Source organism: Hoplias malabaricus, chromosome 7 (assembly GCF_029633855.1).
Source record: "Hoplias malabaricus isolate fHopMal1 chromosome 7, fHopMal1.hap1, whole genome shotgun sequence".
Lineage (NCBI taxonomy): Eukaryota > Metazoa > Chordata > Actinopteri > Characiformes > Erythrinidae > Hoplias > Hoplias malabaricus.
This window is the reverse complement of record NC_089806.1, coordinates 25,799,847-25,818,131: the sequence shown is the minus strand read 5'-3', so window position 1 is coordinate 25,818,131 and position 18,285 is coordinate 25,799,847. Positions and strand designations below refer to the sequence as shown.

General features: G+C 39.1%; 1 protein-coding gene across 3 annotated transcripts; it reads right to left on the bottom strand.

Moving 5' to 3' along the window:
- Positions 1 to 90: 90 nt before the first annotated feature.
- pnocb (prepronociceptin b) lies at positions 91 to 17,758 on the bottom strand. Of its 3 annotated transcripts, XM_066677578.1 has the most exons (4): positions 17,676 to 17,758; positions 15,796 to 16,024; positions 4,955 to 5,147; positions 91 to 1,634 (listed from the first exon to the last, which is right to left on the bottom strand). In XM_066677578.1, the coding sequence occupies exons 3-4, from the start codon at positions 5,075 to 5,077 to the stop codon at positions 1,035 to 1,037; spliced, it is 723 nt and encodes a 240-aa protein (XP_066533675.1). In that variant the 5' UTR covers positions 5,078 to 5,147; positions 15,796 to 16,024; positions 17,676 to 17,758; the 3' UTR covers positions 91 to 1,034. The 3 variants fall into 3 exon arrangements, with proteins under 3 accessions (XP_066533675.1, XP_066533674.1, XP_066533676.1); XM_066677577.1 differs by lacking the exons at positions 15,796 to 16,024; positions 17,676 to 17,758 and adding an exon at positions 13,473 to 13,567; XM_066677579.1 differs by lacking the exons at positions 15,796 to 16,024; positions 17,676 to 17,758 and adding an exon at positions 13,473 to 13,567 and having other exon boundaries at positions 91 to 1,631.
- Positions 17,759 to 18,285: the final 527 nt, after the last annotated feature.

The following is an 18,285-nucleotide window of genomic DNA, read 5'->3' as shown; positions in this document are numbered from 1 at the left end:
AATAAGACATAGAAAGATCAACAAAAATAGAAATAATAATAATAAATACAAATAAAGGAAAGAAACGCATCCATCCATCTGATGGCTGTATTTGGACACCTAAATGGCATAGATAATTGTGCAAAATAACTCGTGTGAAAATGTGCAAGGTAGGAAGGTAAAGGGTAAAGGTAAAGTGCTTTTCTCTCTCATGACATTCACAGAACCAGACCGATGTTCTCGGTGCTCTGAGATTCCATTAATCCAGAGCTGCTTTCCCGTGACACTGATGCACATGCTCAATGGAAGTTTCAAGTGCACTGCTTTTTATTTTTGCCATGATTTAAAAGGATTAAGAATAGTAAAATGTCTTAAGGATGCCAGTTTCTAAAATAATAATAATAATAATTAAATAAAAAATCAGAACAAACACAAAAGCCCGTTGTTAACATTTTTGTCATTAGCTTAATAAAAATTTAAAGAAGCAATCAGTTATTTTTCCAATGATTGTTTCTCATGTTATGGAACATTTATTTTACTGAAACCTGGTGGTCTAAATATATCGTAGATTCTGTACTAAACAAATATGAAACATGGCCAACCTCATGCATAGGACCCGTTCTATGGAGCATACATTTTTTCAATCAGGGACTACAAAGCAATTTGATTTTTCATCTCATGAGTTGACCTTTATAGATAAACATGTAAACATAATAAATATTCACTTTCATAAATAGTACTTTAATATAAATAATATCAATTTAAAATAAATATTTTTGAAGGGAAAATTACTGATTGCACCTTTCAGAATACCACCTGTGGAAAATCCATAACAATCAGATAGTTAACTTAAGTTCAATTAGTGATGAGCACAATTAGTTGGAACTGGTTTCAGTTTCAGTGTTTAACTGCTTCATGGAGATGGCAGTAGTGGAGAAGGAGAAGAAAAAAAAATCATTCCTTGGTGGAAATCAACGCAGTATCTCAGAATACGTCTTGGGGTGCTGTTAATTGATAGAGAGGCATGAGCAGAAATCAGCCTGTTTGCAGGACGCTCAGACTTCGCTTTTTTGTCGGACCCCAACTGTGGAGAGATTGCTGAAGCGACCCGAGCGGCCTGAGCGGCCCGAGCGGGAAGTGAGGCTCAGGTACTGCCTCAGCAGCTGACTCACACGCTTCTGGTTGTTCCACTTCCGGGCCGACTTGCGGATACCAATGAAGCCACCGTATCGCTTCTGCAGGGGCCTGCCGGAGCCCACCAGCTTCCGGAAGCCATGGCGGCCTTTGAGGAAACCGCCGAAGCGTTTGGATAAATCCAGGCCATTGGAGCCATCCTGCTCCTCCTCAGCAACCACATTTTGTCCTTGCTCCACTTCCTCCTCCAGCCTGGTGTCAAGCTGTGGCTTGTAGGGAGCCCCCAGGGCTTGAGCTGCGTGACGGAATCGCTCTAAAGCTTCTGAGAACTCCATACCTCCATCATCCTCTACACTCACCATGCCTATTGGCTCCATGTCCTCCACTTCATTCTCTGTGCGTTTTGTTACGGTACTTTCTTCTGATTGCAAGCCTGCAGACTTCAAGCCAACCATCCGGTAACACAGATCCCAAGTGAGAGCTGGGGATACCTGGGATTCACACTCCAGCAGACACACCTGCTGAGACACCAGGGGCAGAAATGGGTTATACCAGAGACCAACAAACTCTTCTGCAGTGTTCTCCACTTATTTCTCTCCTTGACATCTTATCCCTTAACTAACTTTAGATTTTGATGTTTAATTTTGAAGGTTAATGTTACTGCATACCACAAATGAAAAATGAATAAGATTTTAGCAAACTGCACGGTCTGCAAACTAAAGTGCTGAATACTACACTTACCCCATACTTGTCTCAGATACATTTAGTTTCACAACTCCCGTTATAAAATAAAACTTTAACTAGGTTAAAAGAGAATGGAAACATGGATTTATTTGGGAGGCAACAACAGCACGTGTAAAGGACATTTCTAAACCAATCCAATGCGGTGTAAATGAGTTTAAAGTCAAAGGCAACAGTGTACTTGTCAATTCTACCTGATAGTTAAAGTGTTGAACTCAGAATTCGAAAAAATCCAGTGCCTGCCCAGAATCATTGGGCACAAGGCAGGAACACTCCCTCACACATATGGACAATTTTGAGGTGCCAATACACCTACCAACGTGTGTTTTTGAACTGTCGGAGGAAACCGGAGCACCTGGAAGAAACCACAGACACGGGGAGAACACACGAAGCTCTTCACAGGCAGTCACCCAGACTGGGACTTGAACAGGTCCTTGGAGCTGTGTGACAGCAACGCTACCTACTGCACCACCGTGCCACACTTATTTATGATCAGCCTCTAATTTTTAACATTTTTTGACGTTGACCTTTATTAATTTATTCGTTCATTCATTGTCTGTATCCACTTATCCAGTTCAGGGTCACGGTGGGTCCGGTGCCCACCCAGAATCACTGGGCACAAGGCAGGTATACACCCTAAAGCGGGTGCAAGTCCTTTACAGGGCATGCCGCCCTACAGCGACATTTACTAAAATTATAAACATTCAGCATGCACTGAGAATGACAAAAAGATAATTCCAGGGTTTTGTATGGTAGTGAAAAGTGCATCATGTGAGTTCCTTGGTATAAATCACAGTGGACAGCTGAAACATCCTGGGCTATAGCACTGCTTTATATCAAATTCTGCGTTTTAGTTTTATCCAAAGAATTGTCCCTGAAGCCGTTTGAGAACCCGACTGCCCTTCAAGATCAATTTATGAAATAATCAAGACAGTTAAAGTAACACTATGCACATAGTAACACTATGGGTCTTTTGCTCCTGGGGCTCCCCCTAGTGTAATTCATATTTACAGCCCTGTAGTGAAATCAATAGGGAGGTGGAAGGAGTAGGGGTGGTTTCCTGCTCTCCTGCAGAACTTACATAGTGCCATTTCTGCAGTGCTGAGCCCAGAATGACCATGAAAGACGCTACATGCTCCTTATTACAAATGGAGCATCATGATGATTTTAATGCTGTCATAATAAGATTATGCCAGAAAAGACCATCAGTGCAATGGAAGGTGAAATGACAAAAGGAAATCTTGGCCCCTCAGAGGCTGAAAGGACAGAGTGTAAATTTTCATTGTGCCCCCGATCATTAGAGTTCAGCCGTACAGCTACTCTGGATAATTCCAATTTTTGTGTCAGTGACACTGTGGGTGTAGGTAAGGGTTATAATGTGCAGAGCGAGGCAGACTGTCTATTAGATACGTAATCACAATCTTCACTGGTGGGGAAAAAAGCATAAAAAGTAGGAGTGCCATGGAGCAGGAGGCTCTGACTGGGAGCGGCACGTGTACATTTGCAGAAATTAATTATCCGTTGCAAATGAAAAGCTGTCTGCAGAGGATCCTCAGAGCCAGGAGATAAAAAGCGATGGATTAGCTATATTTACATATGTACGTGTATGACAGGTGTAAGACTGTCTGAGGTTTATTATTGAGTACATACAACAGGAACAGCACGAGTAAATGTGTATTTATATGCACACATTACAGGGAGGTTGAGGTGGTCGTTATGTGTGATTGTTGATGATAAAGTGAGGGTTATTTTTATTCCATAATGGGGAAAAAATCCTCCTTTCTGAGGGGGACCATCTGGCCCTTGTTCAAACCCATTTGTGACCTTCCCCACCTTGCAACCCCACCACAAACACAACAAAGTGTCAGTCACTGCCAGCCACAACATCAGCAGCTGAATCTTCTCCAGTCAATTATGAACAAATATTACCTTAATCATCTCAGCCACAGCTGTATGGGTCTACACAGCCATTAGCAACAATATTACAGCAAATGTTGTGACATCAATATTTAGGTTTTGACCAAATTCAATAGAAATGCTACACAAAACCTGATCATACTTTGTTGCGGTTGAAAGAACTGATGCTGGCCAGTGTCCAAACACTGTTATAATGGACCTACAGTGTGCATCTTCTCAAAGTGCTGCTAATACAATGTTAATGGACAGATTAACACTAAATGCCCAATTTTATTATGTTAGCTAACAAAAACCTGCATTGGCTTGTATCATACTAAATGATAGCGGGAAGGTGAAAAAGTACAAAGCCTCACAAAAGGCATACATATCCACTAAGGCTGACCTTAACCAGAATTAGTTTTGGGTTGTACACTGTAAACCCTAATGCTTAAAATAATTAACTGTATTATTTTAACTGGAATTAACTTAATTAGTTTGATTTAGCATGGTCCTGTTTGTGGTTTTAAGTAAACATAACTGTATATGACATATATGGATATCTAACTTAATGTAAAAGGGAACATGTACCATTGCAGGGAACTACAGTTCTCTCTGGTATGTTTACATTCAGAAGCACTGCATTTTTTAAGGTGGTAATCTGAAAAAGCAAAAATAAATCAAGATTACCCACCTATGGAGCAAGAATCTACCAACATCAGACTGGAGGAAAAACATCTTAATTTTATAATAAGTGTTTTTTGATTACATAAACATCACCTTTATGAGTTTGGACAGTATGATGTGAACACCAGGCTCCTGGATCCTTGGGTTGTGGGTTCGGTATTAACTTTAACTGACGTTGTAGACACTCAAAATAACTCAATTGTGCTAACTTATTTGGCTTTACAGTGTACTTAGGTGGGAGACCCCCTAGGAAAATTAGCTGCCAACATATTATCTAAGTGGATGCTGCACATTTGTGGTGGTTTATATACCAAAAATTGTAAAGTGTTTGAATGTTTAATAAAGTGCTATATAAATATAACTCTCATTTATTCATTCATTAAGTATTGCCAGGGATTACATTTGCCATCTCTTGATGATAGGACAAATGCTTTTAAATTTGACTGGCACTCTTCCATTTAAAAGTGATAATAAAGGAAGAACAAAACAGTGAGTATAGAGAGAGTAACTGATGACTCACCAGGGTATTGAAGGCTTGCTGTTCAGGCAGGAGGAGTGCGCAGGTTAAACAATCCCCTTGGCAGTCACTGCGACCTGGCACACACAGACTCAATAACAGAAAGGTCCAAAGTGGGGTCTTCATGGCTTCTTCACAGCAGACACCACAGCAAAAGGAGTCGGTTCCTCAAATGTTCAACCGGTTACAGGATTCGCTGAACAGAAAGAATAGATTGAAGGGTTAATCTATGAATGCTGCCTTAAGAACTTGTTAAGATTGATATTGGAGTGTTGTAGTAATAGACATTTCTGTACTGAGACGATACAATACTCTAAATTAATCCAATTATGTTACTCAGTTCATCCAGTTTATCAATGTGAAACCAGAAAAATCTATGCATCACTCCTATGACTATCAATTGAAAAAACATTAGGCAGCATTTGGTATTATTCTCCTTTGCACCCCAAACACTTGCAGAGTGTAATTCACTTTTACAGCACTGTCCTGAAATCAAGGGGTAGAAGGGGTTGGTGTCCTACCATCTTCCCAATGTTACATAGTGCAGTTTCTGCAGTGTTGAACTCAGAGTAGCATAAACAAAGGCTGTTCTCTGTTACATGTCAGTGGAACATCACAGTGATTTTGTAGCTGTTATTTTAAGGTAAAAACACTACCAGGTAAACACATTACCTTAAAGGAATTTCATTTAAATGCATGAAACAGGTAAAAATTCAGTTTAAAAAAAGCTAAAACAACACATTTTCCTCAATATTTGCAACAATCCTACATTATAAATTTTAAAAAGACTTTACCACCGAAACCAGTTATTTAACTTAGCAGGCATGGTGGCGCAGCAGGTAGGTATCGCAATCACACAGCTCCAGGGACCTGGAGGCTGTGGGTTTGAGTCCCGCTCCGGTGTGTCTGTTTGGTGTGTTCTCTCAGTGTCTGCGTGGGTTTTCTCCGGGTGCTCCGGTTTCCTCCCACAGTCCAAAAACACATGTTGGTAGGTGGATTGGCAACTCAAAAGTGTCCGAGTGTGAGTGTGTGTGTCGCCCTGTGAAGGACTGGCGCCCTCTCCAGGGTGTGTTCCCACCTTGCGCCCACTGATTCCGGGTAACTGAATTGGATAAGCGGTTTCAGAGAATGAATGAACTTAGCATTGGATTAATTTACATTAAAGATTTATTTAACTTAACAAAAGCAGCTATGCTCAAGTAGATATTAGCACCACTATAATTGCCTTCAGATAAAAATGTAAATATTTGTCACTTTTTGGCACAAGGGTTAGAGTTCTTTGGAGACAAGCCATAGACGAACCCCTTTGGGATGGTGCTCTGAAGACCCATTTTTGTAAATGACATGCACATAATGTAAGAGTTCTATAGCAACTGAAGTTTTATACTTGATCTCTACAGCCAAACTAAGAACTGCTGATTTTTTAAGTGTACTTGCAACCAACTGAAAACACTGCTATCAACACAAAATGTGAGTTAAATGATGTGTACAGTATTCTTTTTTTTTTTACGCCATAAGATATTTAATTGTGTATATCAAATCAAGCCCAGAGCACAAGATATCATGTGAACAAGTCTTGCTAAAGGAAAAAAAAAACGATATTCAATAAAGCAGACCTGGGCCTTGAACCACTGACCTTCTGGCCACTGGTCCATATCTCTGACCACAGAGTAACAAAAATTGCCTATTGATAAGCAAAAAAGATTCTCGTCTTCTAATTGCTTTCTTAGCACATATTATCTTAAGGATGTCAAAATTAAATATTCACCATCTGTTTCCACCCCAATTCTAGAGTTCATTAACAAAACTCATCATAGGCCTTAATTGATGTCTGAATTATGTGTGGCATAATGAGGAGGAAATTATGGAGATAGAGGGAAAGCAAGAGAGAGCGAGTGAGAGAGAGAGAGAGAGAGAGAGAAAGAGAGAGAGAGAGAGAGAGAGAGAGAGAGAGAGAGAGAGGATGCGAGTTCCATCAAACTCTGACTCACTTGCTCTGCCAGCACATATTAGTCACGACAAGATTAGGACCCAGAACACACTCAAACACACACACACCTCTGAACACACAGTGTGATGAAAGCCAAGAAAAATCAGCTCCTGAACCATGATGAAGCCAGAGGACAAGTCAGAATTTTCAAACTTTCTGTTTAGTGAAAAAAAAAAAAAACGTAAAGCAGTGATAACAACTCTGTATTAGAATGTGGGTGCTCAGGCCATTTTTGATTGGAGGAGTTATCAAAAAGCATTTTCCAGCCAATTAAATCACACGCACCATTAATGCGGCTCGATTAATTTTCTAAAAGTTACTTGACGGAAACTTTTTTTATTATCTCCACCACCATAATCTCTTATTAAATGTGTTTGTCAGAGATAATGGGGGAATTAAAAGCAGACAGTGTGAGGCCACTGATTACACTGCGAGAGACAAAAGACCATCAACGACATACTCCCAGCTCTCAAGCACTATTAATGACTCTCAACTCTCCTGTGTTCATAAGTAAGAGTTATAATAACCACTTCATAACACATGTTCAACGCACTTGATTGTCAAAAGCTCCACAGAGACTCCAGAGTGGCTGCTGGAAAAGTATCTATGGCCCTTGGAGGTTTGCTTTCTGACTCTGTTTTCTTGGTTTTAAATTCTGCCAGGATATGGTTTTTGAATATCCATATGTCCATAGTTTTGTAGTCACTCATTAATATGAGTGAATTCAGTCAATTTAAGGTAGACTCACTGTGGACACAGATGTTCAGCTGTGTGTGGTCAGCTTGTATAATCTCCATAGATAAATATAAACTGTACTGAGCTTCAAATCAGTATGTCACATGCCAAGTATTTACTAGAGGGCCTGCAAATACCCACTGCCCTAAAGAAACAGATGAACTATCAAATCTTCTCTACCAGCTCCTCTAAAAATATTATATAATAACATCTAACACAAAACTTTTCCAGAAAAGTTGAGGCTATTATTGCAGCGAGTAGGATTTTAAAACCTAGACATTCTCCCCTTTGTTAAAGTTCCCAAAGTGAATGTCTTGTACTTGGCTTTCGATGCCCTTTGCCAATAATGTGACGACTCATTGGAGGTGTTTGTGAGGGGCCGCTGCATTTCCCCCAGCAGCAGAGATGCAGTGATTGCGAGCCTCTGCTGGCGTGCCCTTAGGGAAGAGCTGTGAAATGACTAATCTGAAGCAATCTTAATCCGATTAGTTCTGCCTGCTCACCTTCTCCTACGGAGGAGCCACCTGATGCTATCTCCTCCACGGTAAACAGTCAGGCCCATTTTCATTCTGCGCCCCCACACGGGGTCACAGTCTAACGGCTGATTGAACTGCGTCACAGTCTGGGTCAGACAGGCAGGTCTGGATGTCTGCAGGAAGGTGTTTGTCAAACTAATTGGACCTAAATTGTTGGGTGCCTTTGTGTTCCATCATTGGTGGCACAATATACTGAAAAACCATATACAAAGCCACACCGTTATATCATATTTCTTGTATCTATACTGGTTGGCCATTTTATCTAGGTCATTATATATATGCCATACATTTTCATTTAAATCCCAGCCCCAGCTGCCATTAAAATTTGTTAATTATCCTGAACACTGTCAATCAATAAAACAAGACCACCATAAATAGTTTCACCATTGATCAGATTTTGGAGGTGAATCATTCCCAGCAATGCAGTAACATCAACATAGCAGAGGTGTGTTAATGTGTGCTGCACTGGTACAGATCCACCACAGCCATACTGTTGGATTTACACATTGTCTGTTCATCTTATTAGGCACATCCACCTTGTTTTTACACCTTGTATAGTACAGTTATAAGACTATAACTCTCATCATGCAGAATCTGTGTTAAGATTATTTTATCCCTTTATCAGTTGCCAGTGTTTGACTATAGGGTCACTGTTTGCTGGGTATTTTTTGTGGGCAGTCTATTCCCTGCCCAGCAGTGACAATGAGATATAAAAACCCAGACACACTATGGCACCCTTTGGAACCTGGCACACCCTTATCAGTGCAATACACACTGACATGTCACTAGAATGCTGGTGTCACTGTCATACAGAGAACTATGCACCACACAGATAATGTCCAATCAGGGACAGATCTATGGTAGTCCGCTGCAGTACATGATAAATTGCAGAAACACATGGCGAGCTTTTGAAATGGCAGCTCTGTGCTGAGCCTGTGGTCCTCATTTATAAAATGTTTGTACAAACAGATTTGATCTCAAAAGGATCATGAGTAAAAACTCAAGCAAGGTGCCACGAAAACATGCTTTTTAATATGAGGAATGGCAGCACCAGAGAGCTGTGGGCATTAGAGTGCACAGATTTTAAACTAATTTAATGCATATGCATAGATTTTAAATTAATTTTTTAATTTAGGATGAAATTTAAGTCAATTATATAAATGAGGCCCTGTATACTGTATATTTCAAAGCTCTTAGATTTGTTTCTGTCTACTTTTATACAGCCATGGAAGCAAAGATATCCACATTTTCTTCTCCCTATGGTAACTGGCACATTTCAGCTTAAATGCTCTTAACTCAGCAAATGAAAGCCCACCTGTTTGGCTACATCCAGCAATAAACAATTTGCCTCTTGCAGCAGAGTCATATTATAATCATTGAGCCTTTTCTCATCGTCATAATCATTTTCATGCAGGAATGGATGCATTCACACAGTTGCCTTAATTGAGAGCATACTGATAGCCCGAGGATTGCAGAATCTATGGCAAAATGGGTATTCTTTACACCCCTTTCGATGATTTTATTCCCTCTCCACTGCACTACATCTCCACAGGCAAAGCAGCAGCAATCATTGCATTATCCTCCCAGCGCCCATGAGAACAGAGAGGGAATCTGTCATGAAAAAATGTGAGAGAGTGATTATTGAAGGGCGATTGGCAGAGACACTTAAAGAAGTAAGTGGAGAAGTCCATCAAACCACCACCACAGGCAAAACTGCAGTGGAAATGGATAGGAATGACAATGCGCACTTGGTTCGTCACATCTTCAAAAAAATTTTCCTCGGCTACTCAGTTTCATGTGCCATTGCATCCATTTGAAATGATGATGACTTGGGGGGAAGGGGAGAGTGGGGTGGTTGTATTGAAATAGTGTCATGAAGGACCAGTGCAGATCAATTTTATGCAGACAGATCCATCCACACAGCCCCAAGGACATGTCTCTGACTCGAAAGCTTGCTTTTCTCTGGTGCAATCTTCCAGAAATTTGAGGCCCAGTGGAACTCCAGAAGTGAGTAGTAGGATCTTGAACTTTGACAGTGCAAAAACTGTACCAAACTACACCATCACCAAATCTCTATCACTTGATGACCTTGTGCAATACAGTCTGAAAAACAGTAATAGGCTTGTTTCTAACTTTTATCTCATCTCATATAACTTTTCTTTTCCAAGACGCATTTATGAACATACAAGGCATCGCATTTCAAAAACGTCATCATTAAGGGGGTGAGTGATATGGCAAAACATATTAAATCAAAATACTACAACATAGTGATACACAATGATATCAGGAATAACCAAATCAACCAAATGCTTTGTTTTTGCTGATGTTTCAAATATTTAATCCAATGCAATAATCCTGAAAGAATTATAAATATTATTTCATTATGAACAGTACCTACAGTTTGCTCAAAAATCATATTGTTTAACACAACAATTTATTACAGAATCAATATTTATATTTAAATATTAAAAAATGTAAATTTAGTGATGTATTAATATTTTATTAAGCTACATATATTACTCAGAATATTCATATATATCTGAAATCTCCACCTTTCACCTTCTACACTGAATAAAACAATGGCATAAAATTATAAGCCCAATAATAAAATTTGTTACACCACAACGGATGTCAGTTACTCTGTTAACAGGAAATCTGCTGATGCAACATTCCATTCTGGAGCAACTGACTCAGTAAAACCAACTAAATTCAAGTTAATCAAGTGCAATCAATGCACCCTTTGTTTCTTGTGTATTACACACTTTATGTCCAAGTGAAACCTGCTGCTTTAAAAACCACCCACTCTGGAAATGGATTAATTTGTGCACACAGAGTTTTTAAAATTTCTCATATTAAACAGAAAAGCATGAAATGAACTGGCACCTCCTGGAACCAATGCCAAGTGTGGGCTACAGGTGTATAAATTGCCCAAAAATGTGGAACTGCATTCACTTTGTGACAGAGCACCATTCAATACCTTTTGGATGATCTGAGTGGTGTTTTTGATTTAAAAACATTTGTTTCAGTATTTGATCTCACTAATCCTCTAGTGGCTCTTTGCAAGCAAATCGTCAAAGAACACCTTCCAACATCAAGTGTAAAAAGATTAAACCTATCTATAAATACTTCTAATCCTATAAAAAACATAACAGACGTTTGGATTAGCTGGAGTCCACCAGGCTTTAACCAAGAAGGACAAGTGTGTTGTGAGTCAAGTGTGTTTTTTCAACCAGGGAAAAAGTACTGCCAGATAGAGATCAGGTTGATTCTACTTTTAACCTTTTGTAAGTGTTTTCCAACAAGGTTGAAATGGGACAAAGCATTTCCTGTTTGGTCTGATATTTTGTTCACTTAACATTGATACATGGCATGTTTCCTTATGGACAGATTCCATGTACAAGTTTTAATATTGACCACAGGCCTGTGTGACCGTGATCTCACTCAGTAGATGCACTTGCTTGCAGTATATGGCCTAATTTTCAGATTGATGTAGGCAATTATGCATGAAATGCACCTTTTTCTAATGGCTTTGTATTTTTTTTAAATCAATATAGCATGTTAATAGTAATTAATGTGATACACTAGCTCCCTAACGAAGTGGAAATTTTGACAAAGGGCCAGAAATGGCAAATCATGTTCGTGTTAGAGTCATATTGCTAAAAAAAAAAGACCGTTTAATGGATTTCATCATGGGGCCCATTAGTCACATTCATTATTCTTTTGGAAACAGTCCTCATGGGAGGATAAGAGGGAAAAACAAGTATGCATGCAGAGGTTAATGTGGTGGAAGAGAGACATGTGAATAAAAGCAGTACTGAATGTACAGAAATATTACTTTCGCCTCACAGGGGACATCAGATAACTGCTTCATGTTGATGGGCCGCTAAACGTACGCACCACAGAAAGCGGGACAAATGCTGTCTGCAACCTCAATACTGCTTTGACAGGCATGAAACGCATGCTTAGACTCCTGATGGGGAAGAAATTACGGCTGGACATTTCAGTCCAGAGCAGTGGAGAAAAGAAAACACTACATGTCAAAGCAATGACAATGCCAAATACCAACACAACTCCCTTTTTTTTGCTTCAGTTTGGTCATTTTTCAGATTTATCCTTGGGGGTATATTTCCGCTCCCGTGATATCAAACCAAAAAAAAAAAAAAAAGCAACAATCCTACTCTCCATCAAAAAAATACACTATATATGTAAAACTAAACTCTTATACTGTGGCACTACTCACCCAATCAGAAATCATTCATAATTTCTGTTTTCCCCTACCTGGATATAATGTGTTTCATTCACTTAAAGCAAAAATACATTATAAAACGCACTTATTGTACAAGATTCCCATAAACTATTTAACAGCAAACTAATATTCTCAGCTTTATGAAAATCCTCTGTGAGAAAATGGCACACTTGTTGCTGGCACAGTAAGTGCCACACTTGAGCTCAAGTGGCATAATGGAAAAAAAAACGTTTTGAAATTATGTAGTGTGAGTATGCAGTTAATTAAGAGCTTTTCCAAAGAACATTCAGATTAAGTTTCACTTAATCTCAGCCCCTGTAAAACACTTCCTGATTAACCTGTCTGCTGAATTAGATGCCACTGGAGAGGCAAAATGAACCTGCATCCGTCTTCAATAGCTTCAAAGAAACATCAGCCGTAGGGTGTTTCAGATCAAAGCTCAGGCAAACACAGACAATCAAATAATGAAAGGAAATGGAAAAGTTCTGCTCTGCTGAAAAATTGCAGTAAAGTGTTGTCTCAGTTTGACATGAACTTCAGTACAAAGCAAATGAAAGCCCACTATAAAACTAGGCATGAAACTGAAAGACCATTAGGTCCATTTCATGGAGGGAAAAAAAAGTGTATATTCATCATTGGAGGAATCGTGTAGTACAGCTCCAGCAAAGGCAATGTTAGACGTTGGTCTATGGGGAAAACTGATGACGAATGGAAAAAGGGGGGTTATTTTCAGAGCTGCACAGTCGAAAGAAAATAAAACGCACTATTTAACAGCTTAATGAACTTCCGTTAATGATCGTCAAACAGTTAAGGGTGTTTGTGAAGGTCAGTCACCTTAGAAAAAATTATGGTGGTAAGACACAAAGCAGAAGAAGAAAAGAACTAGCCTCCCAGAGAGTAGAGAATATCCAGTGAGGTAGAAAGAAAGTACACATACACTTTTCCTTCTTTCAAAGTCTTAATCTCTCACATATAAAGGCACACATGGACAGGAGAAGATGGTAAGTGTCTTACCTGTGAGTCTTGTCTTTGTCTCTTTTTTCTCTTTCTCCACCCACTCTCAAAGTGATGCAGCCGTGTCCAACCCCTCTCAGCCTGTAGGCTCGTTCAACTGCTTGCCTGCACTCCCTTTCTGTCTCCTCTCTTATAAAGACACGCCCCTTCCTCCAGTTTGCCCCCCTCCCCCATTCCCCCCCTTTCCTCATCACTTCCCATAGACAGGGATACTTTCTAAGGCGTAGAATTTTGCATAAACTGAAGTAGCAACCCTTAGTCAATGCTGACGTGTACACCATCACCACCTACGTCACTCCTGCCCTAATGCCCCAAGAAACCGGGTGTGCTAAAAATAAATAAATTCGAATCCTCTGAATTTTATGTCTTAGAGGCGGAACGTCTGAAATATCCGTCTGTTTGCACCCCGCATGACGGTGACCAACTTGCAAAAGTGTCAGCTCACTTACCATAAACCTACCGTCATTTTGCTAAAGAGGAAAAGCCAAGGCATGAGAGACACATCTAGGAAAAAAAATAAAAACAACTAGCTGCCACAGGCAGAGAGGAGTCTCAGTGTATGGTAGAGTCTGGACCACTTAGGCACCACTGAGATGAATGGGCCCGAGCAATGGTCAAGAACGGTTTGTCACTGAGAAAAGCAATGCTGAAAGGATGCATGAATCACTCTTATACACTCCTAAAAAGTGAGGTATAAAAAAGGTTTTTGGAGCTACACCACAAAACTACCACTTTTGGTTTTATTTCCAAAACTTCCAATGGAATGTTCTTAAAGATCTAGGACTTACAGTCAGAAGAACAATTCATTATTTTGACCATTTCTTTCAACATTCAGAGTGTACAATACACAATACGCTTATTGTATGGGAACAGACTATAGCTTAATAACAACAAATGATAAGGAAAAATACCCAACATAATTACAAGTAATTATACAGCGCTCATTCTTGTTTTAGAAGGACAACCCACTATGATTTCCTATTCATGATGAACTTCAGTGTGTAGACTACATAGTTGCCTTAATATTATGTATTTTGGCCATTAAGCTATGTATGTAGTTTGGTCCCATATATTAAATCGATTCTTTACCTTACAACTTTAGTTCCACTCCAGCAGAGTAAATGTTTCCACTCAGATGATGTACCTTGTGAACCCTAAACTGAATTCCATGCAGCACCTCTGCACTGATAAGCAGTTTTTGCTGGGTGTACCCCTGGGGTACTGTTGAATATATTTTGAAGTAATGTTGAAGTTAAGTATGAATCACACTGCTGCACAATGCAAATAATCTTTATATAGATTTATAAAAGATGATCTGAGTTCATTTGATTTGCTATGAGAGCTGGCATATAGCTGCCTGAAGGAACTGGGCAGTAACGGTGTGCAAATATTGCATGGAAAGGATCTCAAAAAAGCAATAGGAGTAGAATACGTGTAGAGAAGTGTTCACATTTCAGATGCTAACAAAAACATGCACCTCAAATACGCAAGCGAATACAAATTGCAGTAATGTCAGTGATGTAACATTGATGTATAAAAGCTAGCCTAGCCTAGGCAAACTTCAAGTGATTTCATTTCATTCCTATTTTACATAAAAAGGAGACATATGCATAAAATCTAAATATTATCACTATAATTACTTGTTTAATGTAGTGAATCAGTGAAAGCCCACTAGGTGATTAGCCTATAAACAGTTCACAGAACACAGAAACAGTACACAGCATTTCAGAATTTTCTTCATATTAGTCTGAAGAGTGAGGTCTGGCTAAGCCCATGCGGAATATACCAATAGCATGCTTTGATGTTCATAATCATCCTTTTATTAAAGGGATTAAAAATAAACAAAAATAAGCACAAATCCTAATCTATGATTAGCTGCTGAATAGACAGCTTCAATTTAAAAGCATGCTGTGCACCAAATGTTTACCTTCCCAAATATCAAACGCTCGAGATGGTCCTGATCTTTGATTAACTTTATCGTGACCCTGCAGCTGTCGAAAGACAGGAGTGGCTTATCTCGTTTTTTGATACAGCCTTTATTTGCATATCAGCCTTGAGTGCTAGCCTATATTTGGCCTTGGACATAATCAAGAGGTGAATAGAAAAACTCCAGTCCGCTACAGAAGGAATTCATCAGACTGTGTGCCACATCATATTACAGGGGACTCTAAAATCCAGCCATAGCATTGCATCCCAAATACACGATGGAATAAAGCTGAAGCCAACCCCCACCATCTACTTTCACCACCCCTTCAGCACCTAAAGTGAAATTGAAAAGTCAATTCCCCACAAAATATGCAATTAGGTGAGCAGGCATATTCACCTGTGTGACGCATTGTGCGCAGCAGGCTCTGGTCAAAGCCATTTCTCTCCTTTTCATCATTCCCAGCACAAAGTTTTATTGTCTTATGAAGCAATGAAAAGCACTGGTGCGTGCCTGAGCCATTGGGGAAGACACGGCCTTGGTTTACAGTGGTGGGAGCTCCAGGCAATCAGCTGTCAAGCCCTCGCTGATGGTTATTAATACCGGAGCTTTAATTGATTTCACCAGCCTAGAAGGAAAAAAAAGCATGAAAGCATTTACTGTCATGGATCAACAGCACAGGTTTTTTTTAGACTCAAAGTTCAAATACTTTCTATGGAAGTGAATTCTCTTCAGAATTGAAACTTAAACATTTGTTCAATAGTACTTGAGACCAGAAAGACTTTTGATTTATGCTAGAAACTGTTGATCAGTTGACTAATGGCCAAAAACAAACAACAAAAAATATCACACAAAAATATGGTTTGCAGCTAAATAAAATGAAATAAAATGTGATGCTTACTAGTGTTCACGGAATGGAAAAAGGAAAGAGTTTCTCTATTCCTGTCACACAGAAAAGCCAGTATGTGTACACAGAATACCCAGTAATGAATAATTGAAATCTGTTGCTAGAAACTGGCATAAAGAACCACAGGGTCTTTCTACCACATTTTCTAAACACTGATATTTCCAAACTTTCCTCTTTTAATGAATAGAACTAAAATACATGACGCAAACAATTTTAAATACTTTACTTTAATTAAAGGGATTTGTGCTTCGAGCTAATAACTACTGAACTGGTCAAGGGTAACATTATCTATCCAATTCAGCATTGGGGTTAATCCTAAGGCAATGTAATATATTTAACATCAGTTTAATGTAAGCATAATCCATTCTGTGAAATACAGTGTTAGTTCTCTGTTATAGCTTCTATTTAATAGTATATATTACTATTTAACATATAAGCACTGCCTGTAACCACCTACCAAGAGCTCTCATTTCATGCTTCCACTGCTGTAGCCATTAAAATGCTCTTAAATGATATGCTATAGTGTGTAAGTTATTGACAAGTCATTTTTTAGTACTTCCAACCAATACAGGAACCATCCATGACTGCTATTGCTACAGTCTCAGTCTCTTATGCTCAGCGATGTGTAGATTAATAATCTCTTAAATTAATTTATATGAAAATGATGTGCGCTTTAAGCTAAAAATCAATGAACTGGTCAAGGATAAGGTTTTCTTTTTATCCTATTTGAACAAACAACACACCAATCAGGCTAATCTCAATGCAATATAAAGTATTCAAGGTCATTTAATTTAAAATAAACATAATCCTTTCTCTACCACAGATGAGAGGACATCATGTAGACAGTGTATAGACATTTAGACAAAACGTTTTGTAATCATAGGGCCAATACTCTTTTTCAAGATTAAGTTCTCAGTAAGTAGTTAAACATGACTTAAGTTCATTTCCAAGTGTAATGCTCACAGCACACTGCTGCTGCTTTCAGACTGAAAATTTACTTCCATCTACCAAAATTGTTTTAATCAAATTCACATTTTGTAAATCCTTACTTAAACACAAAATTTCACTTAAATCCTTTTAAACTGACATCTGTCCATGAGAATATCTTATAAATTAGCATGCTACCTCCTTAAATGTGACATTCACTATTTTAATCAATAAACACTTTTTATAAACTTCTGAGTATTTTTCTTCACCATTTGCTGCTCTCATGTCTGTCTGTGCGCTTGAAACCAACCTAATGTGTTTAACAAAGCCCTGGGATCAGTAAATTTGTAGATAAAAAATAACGGTCTCGGTTTCTTCTTGTTTATTTTACACAAAGGGTCAATTTCCTATGCTGGCCTTCTACGTACATTACTTCACTTTTTACCTTTTTCACTAGGGTGACCAGACGTCCTCTTTTTCCCGGACATGACCTCTGTTTTAGACTTGTCCGGGCGGAATTTCACAAACGTCCGGGATTTTGTTTTTCTAGAGTTTACATAGAACCTCGAGAAGCGTTTCGTTCACAAACTAGTCCCGCCCTCCCCTACTCCGATTGGTTCGCTTGAGTGAGAAGGGGGCGTGGTGAAGTGGCCTAAAATCTTCGGATTGCACGGTCTGACTGTAGCGCTACCGTTATTGGTCGATTACCTTCTCTGTAAACATTTAATTGGTCAGTCTGCACGTCAGTAGTCCTTGTTTACGTCAGGCAAAGCTCATGTACCTACACTCATCTCGAGCAGCTATGCCGAAACGTAAATGTAAGTTCTCGGATGAATTAAAAAAGAAATTCCCATGTTTTGTGTAGCAAATGAAGGTGTAAAGGATCTAAGAGCACACATAGGTTCAGCTAAGCATACAACGGCAGCGAGGGGCGTGACCTCATCCCCCTCCCCTCTTTTTTACCATCTCAGATCTGGTCACCCTATTTTAACGGACAATTAAACAGACAGTCATCCTTGTGACATCACCATACAAGCCCTTTTTACAGCTTAAAC

Coding starts and splice junctions, on each gene's coding strand:
- pnocb (XM_066677578.1), bottom strand. CDS start 5,077: ATGAAGACCCCACTTTGGACCTTTCTGTTATTGAGTCTGTGTGTGCCA. Junction 1,635..4,954: donor AGCAAGCCTTCAATACCCTG/GTGAGTCATCAG, acceptor CTGGTGTCTCAG/CAGGTGTGTCTGCTGGAGTG.